This window comes from Leptonychotes weddellii, chromosome 10 (genome assembly GCF_054177405.1).
Source record: "Leptonychotes weddellii isolate Sample4059 chromosome 10, ASM5417740v2, whole genome shotgun sequence".
In the NCBI taxonomy this organism is placed as follows: domain Eukaryota; kingdom Metazoa; phylum Chordata; class Mammalia; order Carnivora; family Phocidae; genus Leptonychotes; species Leptonychotes weddellii.
Window position 1 is genome coordinate 49546944 of NC_138378.1, and position 12066 is coordinate 49559009.

A 12066-nucleotide genomic window follows, 5' to 3' on the forward strand; every position below is an offset into this window, starting at 1 on the left:
CAATAAATAATTAAAAAAACAAAAAAGATCAAGTCAATGTTCCTTACTGCTAGACACTCAGACTTCCCAAGCGAAAGTGCTCAGAACTGTCCTTCCTCGTACACCAGTCACAGGGAACCCAAGAGCTCTCTGGAAGAACCATCTTTAGTCATGCAAAGAACAAGCCTCTTACTTCGGTTGGAAAACATCTCTTACCGTCTAATTAGCACTGCATCTGAAGCAGGAATGCAAAACATGTATATAGTATTGGCAACAAAAAAGCTAAAGCCATGAGACCTTTGGCAAGTCATCAAGCTTCTCTTGGGTTTAGTTCCTCCCTGAACAATGAAGGTCGTATTAGAATCATGGTTTCTGGGCCTTCCCAAATTCAAACTCCTAAGATTGGAGCTGTGACTCACCTATAGTCATCAGTTCTATAACCCGGGTAATACGGTATTGCTTTCCCAAGTACGTGTAGAATGTTCCACAAGTATATTTCCCATTATGTGCTGCAGTCACATTTGCTATGATGAGTCTATCTGTCACTCCAATAAAGTTTATATTGTCAAGAAGTAGAGGTTTGCAATCCTAGATAGAGGGAGGGGTAAGAAGTATTAAAACCAATTAATGATTTTCTGCAGCCTACCAGCAAAAGAAACTCCATTTTTTCTCATTGGCAAATGTCTTATGCATGTCATGTATATATACATATATATTCATATTCATAGATATTTCTACATACATGAATTGAATACCTCAGGAAAATTTACAAGAATAATCATCATACACTTGTTTATTTCTCTTCTGTTGTCAACCAGACACATGATCACAAGCTGAGCATATATGTGAATATATATGACTATGTTCCTTGCGTGTAAGTTTTAATATAGTATTTTTTTGGCAATAGTCCCAATTACATTCCCAGGATATTAAATCTTTATGCCTATGAGCCTTGCACTTTGAAGACAAGTGAAGACAAATTTACTTTGCAAGAAAATCATGTTTGAGGACAGAATGTTAATGTGATAATTTCTCAGTAATGCTGTACTTCCCTTCTGCATTGATATTATTTATTTTGTATTTCTTAACCTCTATAAGATGATTAGCCATGTAAGCTCCAACAAACTGGGTAGATCAAAGGTGCCAAAACATGACGTGTTCCATGGAATGCTAGCCAATCCACTCTTAAGACAGTGACAGAAACCACTCAGTTTCTTAAGGACCACTTAATATTTTTAATAAAACAAAAACACAATATATTTTATAATAAATAGAGATTTCTCAAACACCTTAAATTTATAATCAGCCTTATCTTTACATCTTTTATTTCTACTATCCTTTTCTCAACTTTATCTTGTTAAATAAAATTAACAGAAAGTAAGACTTTCATTAAATGTATGCAGTCTTACAACTTAAAAAAAAAAAAATTCCTATTAAGTTTTACCACGCAAAAGCAAGCAATACGTCAAATGAAAAAGTACCCTGCAGATTCACCCTATTGTCTAGGACAGAAAACAACTTTATCTGCTGGAAAAGTAAAATACCATATTTCATGTAAAATTACCTTATGCCACTCTATTTTGGGTAACTCATTTTTTTCATCTTTAAAAAACTCCATGTAAGGACACACAAGCTGTCCATCTGCTGCAACAGGTAGTCTCTGTGTAAATATAGCTTCTGTGTTGTAACACAAGTTAGGTTCATGCTGTACAAACTTAATAGTTATTTTAATTTTGAGGCAGTAAGTTGAATTCCTAAAATCAATCAAAATAGGTGAATTCAGCACAATTAACGATGTTTCTGTCCTTAACTATTGCAGGCACACAGAACACATGTTTGCAACATATGGATTCCTTTCTTTTTTTTTTTTTTAAAGATTTTATTTATTTGAGAGAGAGAGAATGAGAGAGAGAACACATGAGAGGGGATAGGGTCAGAGGACGAAGCAGACCCCCCGCCGAGCAGGGAGCCCGATGCGGGACTCGATCCCGGGACTCCAGGATCATGACCTGAGCCGAAGGCAGTCGCTTAACCAACTGAGCCACCCAGGCGCCCCATATGGATTCCTTTCATACCTTACGGTGCAATAGTAATGTCCTGAATCCTCCACCTTAGCAGGAACAAACCAAAGTTTATCTTCGTGCTGATGAATCCTGGAGTCTGCTTCCACAGATATAGGTGTCTTGCTGTCATTTTTATACCAAATTATAGGGCCTTTCTTTTCATTTGGGTTAAGAAGACATGAACGAACATCAATTTCATATGCAGCTGAAACTAAAATTATTCGTTCTGCACGTTCCTCACATATGTCTTTTAAAGGGAAAAAGAGAAAGCAATTTCTGTGAGAAATTCATCCATGTTTCTTAATGTAATATCAACATTTAAACACATCAATTATAAAATACATCAGTTCATATTATATATGAGTTTTAACAGCTTTACGATTAAAAGCATCATCCTGGAAGTCTGAAAGATTTATATTCAAATCTAGTCATGCCACTTACGATTTGTGTGCCCTCGGAAAAGTTATTTAACCTCTCTTATCCCCTCTTTATTCATCTGAAAATTGGTGCTAATGTAGCAGGAGAGAGATCTGCTTCAGTACAAAATGCACTGGATTTGCCCTCCCACCTAAACAATTAAAAAAATGGACCAAGTATATGAAACAATATTCAAGACATTGAACATCACGGAACAAAGGACAGAAATACCAGAAAGATGGAAAACAGAGTAGGTGAGCCCTACAATTTCCCAAATTACTGCCTAGAGAAAGGTTCTAGGTCGTGACATTGCAAGGAGGAAACATAGGCAAAGCCTAGGGTTCTCTCTGAATGGAGAAGATAGAGCTGGAAATCCAGGTAAACCAAAGTTTGCAGGACAAAGTACCAAAGGGATTAGAGCTGTATATAGAGAGAGAGAGACAGAGAGTTTTGGAGATCTATACAGTCTCTCTCAAGGTTTCAGCTGAGTACCAATTAGTATATAAGTATTAAGTATATAAGAAAACTACCCAAGGCCAGAGTGAGAATTGCCAAAAGGATTAGAGTGAATATCCACTGGAGCACATACTTCTGTTCTCAACAGCTAGAATGGAAAACCTCATTAATCATGGAACATCAGTAGGGTACCCAGAGGGTTTTGACCCTGGAGATGGGCAAATTAGCCCTAAAATAAGCCTTTTTCTGATTCTGACTAATAAACCTTATAAGCAAAACCTGAAAGGATCAATGATTTCCAAGTGACAACCCTGTGGCAGAACAGTTCAAGAACATTTTTAGTAATACAAAAATACCCAGCACTCAAAATGGTAAAACCTACAATGTCTAGCATTCAATCAAAAATTACTAGGTGTGCAAAGAAGTGGGACAATACAATCAATGATAAGAAGAAAATAATCAGGGTGCCTGGGTGGCTCAGTCAGTCGAGTGTCTGCCTTCGGCTCAGGTCATGATCTTAGGGTCCTGGGATTGAGCCCGGCCTCAGGCTCCCTGCTCAGCAGGGCGTCTGCTTCTCCCTCTCTCTCTCTGTCCCTACCCGCACTTGTGCTCACACTCTCTCTCTCTAAAATAAATAAACAAAATCTTTTAAAAAAAGAAGAAAATAATCAATCAAAACTGACCCAGAAATGATACAGATGACAGACATAATAGATTGAAAATTAAAATAGTTATTACTACTGTGTTCCATTTGTTCAAGATACTAGATCAAACATGTTGAGTAGAGACATAATAGAGACTTTTTTTAAAACTTAAATTTCTAGTGCTGAAAACTACAATGCTGACTTAAAAAATACATTGGATATGATTAATGGCAGATTTGACACTACAGAAAAAAAGATTAGTGAACCTCAAGCCATAGCATTATTAAATCTCTTTAAAGATAACTGAATGTTTAAAGCAAAAATAAAAAAAGTATTGTGAGATTTATAACATATAAAGAAGTAAAATGTTTAGGAACAATTAGACAAAGGTCGAGAAGGGAGAAGTGGATGTATATTGTTTTAAGTTTTTTATAGTATATGTGAAATAGTACAGTATCACCCAGCAGTAAGTTAAAGACGGATACCATAAGCCTGAGAGCAGTTATTTTAAAAAAGACAAGCTATTAGTATATGCCAAACAAAGGAGATAAAGTGAATTATGATATATGGATGGCAAAAAAGCACATGAAAAGAAGTTCATTGTCATTAGCAAGAAATGGAAATTAAAACTACAAACAGGTATTACTCCTTTCAGTATTAAAATTGAAAAGCTCGACAATATCAGGTGTTGGTGAGATGTGGAACTTTCGTTCACTGCTGGTGAGGGTATAAAATGGTGCAACTGCTTGGAAGACACTTCAGTAGGTTCTTAAAAAGTTTGATATAAGCCTAACATATGACCCAGCCATTCCCCTCTGAGGTATTCGCCCAAGAGGAATGAAAACATAGGCCCATTCAAAGACCTGAACGCTAACTTTCATAGCACCTTTACTCTGAATAGTCAAGAACTAGAAATAGCTGAAATGTCCATCAAATGTGAATGGATAAATAAATGGTGATATACCCATACAATAGACAACTACCATGTAATAAAGTAATAACTATCAATTTATACCATATGAATGGATCTCAAAAAAATTATGCTGACTAAAAGAAGCCAGACTAAAACAAAGAACTGTCTCTTGATGGCTCTCAGCTGTGGGTTCGTAACGACTACATTTAACACCTCTTCTGAATGAAAGCCAGGATCTCCCATCACACTCTTCAATCAGCAACAAAGTCGGAGGAGGCCTGGCCTTGACATTGGAGGCCTGGATTTTAGCTCCTGCTCTGACATTAGCTGTGTGAGCTTGGGCTCTTAGCCTCACTGTGCCTCCGTTTCCCAATCCGTAAATGAGAGAACATACAGTACAGTTCTGGGATCAGGAGGCTCTCTATTCTGGGATTCAACAGAAATAGGTGAGGGAAAAGAATGACTCTGTCAGGGAAGGTACTTCATGTATTCTAAATAATAGGATTTCTCAGCAGACAAGAACACAAAGAAATGCTTAACTTACCGGCTTCCAGAGAAGAAATCAGTACAGCTATGAAACAAACAAGCCTGAGTAACACTTTCATATTCTCCTGGAAAAGAGAGGAATGGACGTGAAACAAAAATAAAAATGTTACTATTCCAGAAAAATCTCTAAAACTATATATACTAACTCCCACCTGCCTCCACCCTCATCCCCAAGTCACAATGATGGGTTAGTGTCCCCACATCAATGTGATCATGCTTCTGGTCAGATTTGGGAACCTACCTCACAACAGTTAAGACTGCATTCCTTAAATATCCTGTAATTCTGACATTTTATTCACGTAAATTGGCCTTCTCCCAAGTTCGCCCAGATTAATTGCATTATTATTATATTTACTTTTAAACTATATTTTGATTATTAAAATAAGAAGTCTAGCAGCCTGGCTTATTAGCTCTTTCTGTAACTGTGTGGGTGTGTGTTTTAAGGCTCCATGATAGAGAGGCAGAAAATAAAGGATTAAATTATTTCCCAATGGCTGGTTCCAGGCCAATCAACTGCTCGTGTTAGTTTATCCAAAACAATATAAAGACACCAGGAAAATAAGTGAACAGGGCTAGCTGTTAGTTCATGCAATTACAAGGTCTGACTTGTCTGATTACTAAGCATGGGAGAAGAAAAGGAAGGTGCCAGAGTGAGTTTTATACAGATTATATCTCAAGATGTAATTCTGAATTAATTGTGGGGAAATGCTGATTCATTACAAGTCCAAGGCAAATGGCCTGCCACCACAGGGCAGTGTGATGTTGGACACAACGCCTCCCAAGGCCTCAGTGCCCTCACACATACCCGTGGGCAAGGAGTCAGATGATCACTGAGCCATTGCCACTCCGATAGTCTATAAAACATGGAAGCCAAGCCCCCTGGGTCCAGGTTTTGCTTCGCCTGCCCCAGAACTGCTCTGAAAAAAAGCAGGGGAGAGAATGGCCCCTTCCTCTCAACAGGGGACCTTCTGAATCCATATAAGTCCCCAGAACCTTAGGGCAAGGGGGTCTGCTCCTGGCCATGAGATGTGGTTAAGGGTCATATGTCCAAGGAAGGACAGTGGAAGGGAGGTGAAGATGTACCCGAGACTAAACTAACCATGCTCCGGACAAAAATTAACACAAACCCCACTAGGCACCCCCCAAACAACACAAATTCCAAGGATGATGCCAAACCTGACTAGACTTGCACTGCCAATAGTTGAAAGGGTGGCCAAGTGAGGAAATCTCTCAACAGCATCTGTGTTCTGCTGTATGTCAGGCAGAGTGCTAGTCCCAGAGACAAAAAATAATAATAATAATTAATGAAATAAAATAATAAAATCAAGAAACCACCCTTCAAGATGGCCACAATTTAGGCATAAGCCCCATGTGATCACGGATGAGTCCCACACCCTCCCGTCAATGGCGCACTGAATCAAAGCCCAGCCTCCGTGCTTCAGTTCCCCATCTCGTCAGATGGGGATGACGCGAGCAGTATTTATCATTGACAACTGTTGAGGGTGAAATGAGTTGTCAGGTGTGAGGGGTGTAGAACCATCTGGCAAATAGTCACCCTCAAATGTTAGCTGTTATAATCACCCCCATGCTGATGACAAGTACAAGCTTTGGTGAAATGTTTCCAGATATCCATTCATTTCTTTATTCATTCACTGCCGAATTCAACAATTGTATACTGGATATTTACTACATGCCGTAGTAAATAACTACACGTGGCCCTGGGGACAAACAGGAATAATGACCCAGGGTCTGGCTCAAGCAGCTCATCAGCCAGTGGGGAAAGCGGGCAGGTCCACAGAGCTATCCGATGATGCGGGGGTGTCTATGGGGAGAGGAATGCCCAGGGCCCTAACTTAGCCTGGAGGAGGGGTTACCTGAACCTCATGAGGTGGTGGGGAGCACTTGGAGGAGACCAGTCCCAACCAGTTCTGGAGCATCAACCAAAGGTGGGAAGCCAAGAAGCAAAGCTGGGGAAGCTGACAATGCCCAGAACACAGAGCCCGGCTGCGGAGTTGGGACTACAATTTGTAGATGGCAAAAAAGAGAATCACTTAAAGGTGTTAAGCCACAGGGTGGTGTACAATCAGATTTCGTGGAAATCTTGGCACCCGTGTGGAATATAAACCGGAGACAAGAGGGTAGGCAGGGAGAGCAGGCTGCAGTGAGAGGGTGTCCAGATGAGAGAGGATGTGGCCGTGAGCCAGCCAGCAGTGAGGGACAGACAGACTCGCTCAGAGGCCAGCAAGAGGAGGGCTGAGAGGGGGGGGTCTGGGATGCAGCAGCCTTGATTCACGCAGACCGGGTACCAGCGAGGGCCAGGCCAGGTAAGGGGACAGGTTCCAGAACCCACACTCCAGAGCCCGAGGAGATGCCCCAAGGATATCACTCACAGCACCACTGGGCCTGGGTCTGCTGGGGCTAGCTAGCAGTGTTGCCTCCAACAGAAATGGAGAATCCGATGTGTCAGCTGAAAGCTGAGTGACTTGGACATAGGGCCTGGAATGTGCTGGAACCGGACAGCACACACTGCACTGGGAGCCATCTGCACACTGGTCATAGCCGTAGTGATTGGTAAGTGACCCTGGGAAAGTGGGGAGCAGTGGCCCTCAGTGGGGTCACCGAGCCCTTCAGAAATCAGATAAAACCATGGAGCTGTCCCAGAGGAAAGTGTACGGACAAACAGAATGTTCTGTACGCAGTGAGAGAGACGCCAGGATCACCTGAAGCTGAGGTTGGAGACTCCAGCCGTCTGTGAGAAAGGGCCGATGGAAGCAGCCCTGTTCCCTTGGAGATGGCCCTTTCTTGTGTGAAGTGCTCCTGCTTCTCAGGACCGAGTCAGCATCCTTGAGGGGCGAGTCTACCTGGGGAAGGAAGCACGCACGCCAGCGTGAGCTTCAATGAAGAAGCTTCCAGTTACCGACTGCTGCCCAGACCTCAAGAGGTGTCCAGAAACAACCAACAAAAGCTGATACAAATGAGTCACATGTTTAAAGAGCACTATGTTCCACAGTCCTCTGAGACAACTGTTTCAGAAAATTGAATCACAGGGGGTCAGGAATACCAAGAGGTTGACAACCACCATCTCTTTTGGAATAAACACATACAACCTGGCACTTCGCTGGGCCCAGGGAGGCAGAAAGGTGGAACCACCTACAGCATCTCGCCACTATATGCCCTTAGGCAACAGAGCTCAGAGAAAGAACCAGATGCCAGGAAAAAAAATGAACAGGCCCTTTATAAGAACAGGCACACTGTGAGTCCTCAGGCTTCCTTCTATCAAGCATATCAATACACCTGCATTCCAAATTACAGAATCTGAAAGAACTTCCAAAAAGCTGGGCTGTGATGTATCCTACTTGTTATGTCCTATAGACATCTCACCATCCATTCCCTGGTTTTTACAGTTTACTTTTGATATTTCGGAGTCTGGTATTTGTTTCAGGTCTGATTCATTTCCTGAGGCCTTTGCAATGCTGGTAAGGCTGAAGCATAAGGCCTTTTAATGCCCGATCCATAAAATAGCCTGACTAATGCAACACCAAACACTCTGCTTAGATTAAATGGACTGACTAGCATCTGATCATTCATGTCAGATTTATGGGAAGGTACACAGCCTAACATTAAGGGATCAGAGGCACAGAGGCTTATCCACATGAATCGTAACACAAAATCAAAGACTCCCTGGTCTTCCTGTCCCCTGTCCAAAGCACAACACCCTCCCCACCTCCATCAGTGTGGCCCAGAAATGAGCACAGCTTGGGGTGGGGGGACTTGTAGGGAGAATGTCAGAGAAATGAATAGGGTGGGGAGGGGGAGAAGGATGGGCAAGAGGAATGAATTTATTTGGAAAGTCCAGGAAACCTTTTGCAGAGTTGACTTCCCAAGTCCCCCAAACCACTTCACTCTCCCTCTTCCTCTTTGCCCCAGAAAGTTTTTAAAAGAACTTTTATCTTCACTATCTCTTCTTCCCATCCTCTGCTACTTGGTTCACGGCTTCTTCTCCTTGCCCATCTGAAAGCATTCTGCCATTCTCCCTCTGTGGCGCCTCCACGGTGCTCCCCAGGACTGTCACTTGGTTCTACCCTTTCCAGTCAGTCTGCTTCTTCTATGACTTCCCACCAGCTCTGAGCCGATTCTGATCTGAGGCCTATCCCGGGGGCCCCTGTAGACACCCCCTTCCTCCACAGCCAGGAGCATCAAGTCACATAGGTTCTCCCTGGCCCAGGGCACCTGGTGCCTCAGACCTCTGGCTCTGGTACCCACAGCTCCCCTGGGGGCTGGCCTTCCCTAACTGGGCCAGGAGAGAAAGGTACAGAGAAGATCATCTCCCTCTCCCATACCCCTACACAGGGACAAAAACCTGGCCTCGAATCAAGGGGGAGAAAGGATGGAATACGGGTACTGAGTGTGAGTCAGAGAAGAAAAATGCGAGGGGAACCATTATGGGGCTGGGAATGGCACTGGAAAAGGAAGATTACTACTTCCTGGGTTACACAAAGGCTGCACAGCCAGGAAGCCAGGGAGGACGCTGAGGGAGAGCAGAAGGAGCAGGACCAGATACTGGACATGATTCCCGCCAGGAGCGATACTGGCTAAGTCAACCTCCCTTGTCCAGAGGAAACTGAGCAAAAACCTGCTGTGACTTTTGAAATCAGTTTACAAGTAAAATTCAAAATATTTTTAGAAAGTATTGACAATAAAAAAACATCACAGATTTACTCCACTGTGTTATTGTTCAGATGAATTTCCCTCCACCTAAAATAAAAGGATGAAGAAAGGGGAAAGAATTAATGCTCCCAAAAATTAACACACCGCTCCTTTCCTACCCTTACATGCAGTGATGTCTGTATTACATATGAAATTTCCCGCCCTGCCTACCATCCCTTCCAGAGTGGATTCCAGCTGGGGGGCAGTGGCCCAGGGGCTCCGAGCTGCTGATGCCCCACCGGACCCAGAATGACGGGCGACTCGGCTGATCACGCCCCCTGCCCCCAGCAGTCTAGCCCGTTCGCTGCAGTGCACCGGGGTGGGAAAACAGGAAGCAGAGCTTTCTATGACAGTCACATGAAAAAGTGAGCCATTGTGAACTTTCCAAGTACAGTTCCCCTTGCTTTTTGGTAATTACAACATATCTGGAAACCAGTACACACCATGGCTCTGTGGCACATGATGGATACATGCGAAGCCTCTTGTTTATTAAAGAGAAAGTGGCAACGTGACCGTGAGGCATACAGCAATGTCCTATTAGACCTCGCATGACCAACTTCAGCAGGAGCTCAACTACAGAAGCACAGACGGAGTATAAGAATTAACGATGGACGTGCAGGCCCCCCAGCAGAAGCCCTGCTTCATCTCCTAGAGCTGTCCTGTCCGGCTGCAAAGAACTCCGTACCCCGTGCAGACACAGGAAAAGTGACAGCTGAGGGACGGAGGGACAGTCACCAGAACCCAAGAGGCTTCCCCAAGGCCCAGGGCCCCGGTGCAGAGGGAAGGAGCCGTCATTCCCACGTTGTAGTCATGGTGCATCTATTAACGCCTTCTTATTCTTGAAGAATTTCCCACAACCTTGAGGAATTTCCTTCTTATTCCTGAGGAATTCCCCCACATTGTGTGTCTTGCCTGCCAGGCCAGAAGCCAGGCGCAGGACAGAGGTGGCAGGCATCAGACACTCCCCGGACCTCATGAAGACACGTGCACTGTGTGGATCCACTTCTGGGGAGGGGGTCAGCAGGCACGTGGCTCTGGGAGCATGGACTGTCCCACACAGCATCTGCATGGAGCAGCCCCTCATGGGGCTCATGCTCTTCCTGTCCACGTCAACCTCCCAGCTGGACTCCCTGGATGGCCCCCCAGCTCGGTCACGTATCATGAGGGGCCCTGAGCAAGCGTACAGGTAGACATCCCAATCCACACATCCAAGTCTACCCTCCCCCTGCCCGTACAGCCCGGGCCACTGAGCAGATCAGAGAGGCGCAGTGGCCGTGGAGTCCATAGGGGAATGACCTAAGAAAGAAACCTATATATAAGCTCTGCCCAGGCTCTTGGAACAAGGAATTTCCAGGGTCCCGGGTCCCTGGATTATGGCCCTGCTGGTGGGCACGTTCCAAGGAGGCACAGCCTTTTAGCCCCACAGACTCCTGACCATGCTGAGGCCTGCGGCTGGCTGCGAAGCAGCGCAGGACCCTCTGAAGTACAGTGCCTGGATGAGACCCCTCTCGCCTGGCTCCAACGGAAATTCTGCAGGAGCCACACCTCGGTAGAAACCCAAGAAGAGAGGGAAGACAACCGCAGAAGCCTCCTCCTCCTTCCAGGGACCTGAAGAGCCCCACGTCTGAAATTTAAACGGAAATCCTACTGGTAGTTGTCACATTTCCACCTCCTACCCGCTCACTCTTCACACTGAGTGCCTCACAAATACATACACAGCATTGTTTAATACGACTTCTCATCCCACGCATTATTCAACATTGAGTAAAACTGAGAAGGGACTGTTCCCTGAAAGAAGCAAAGACGAAAGCAAGTTCTTCAGCTTTTTCTGAATTGTCACACCTCCACGTGAACCATCGTGAATGCCTATGGGGAGCAGGGCATGGTATTAAAATCAAGCCTGTAATTATGATCTTCATCTGTTATAAGGACTCAAATGGCAATTAAACAGTCTCCAGTATCGTTAAGACCAAAAATGTCAGTTTTCAAGACAAGGAGTAAAGGAACTTACTCATAAAGCCATAGAACCACGTGATTGTGGAAAATTCTTTAGCATTCTGGTCTTACACAAGTCCCTGTTTCTTAATCTAGAATCTGCAAATCCCCAAGGGGAAGCTGTAGACAGCCAGGGAACTCGGAGTCGAACTTCCTGGGGTACTGATTTGACTCAAGGATTTTCTGGGCAGAGTCATTTTTATATTAGAGAAAACACAGCTATATTATGAAATGGAAAGAAAAATCTCCCAGAGGTAAAACATGAGTCATCAAAGAACTAGCCCTTACGGTGAGCCACTTTGGAGTGCTAGCCTGAGCATTTACTTTTCATTTCCCAAGAGGAGTC

General features: G+C 44.0%; 1 protein-coding gene across 1 annotated transcript in view; it reads right to left on the minus strand.

The window, feature by feature from the left end:
• Positions 1-12066, minus strand: part of IL1R1 (interleukin 1 receptor type 1) — a 70591-nt gene that overhangs the window by 15574 nt on the left and 42951 nt on the right. The window contains 5 exon segments of the mRNA XM_081833344.1: positions 399-567; positions 1544-1733; positions 2055-2289; positions 5017-5083; positions 7739-7879. Of these exon segments, the coding sequence (XP_081689470.1) occupies positions 399-567; positions 1544-1733; positions 2055-2289; positions 5017-5083; positions 7739-7879 (802 nt within the window).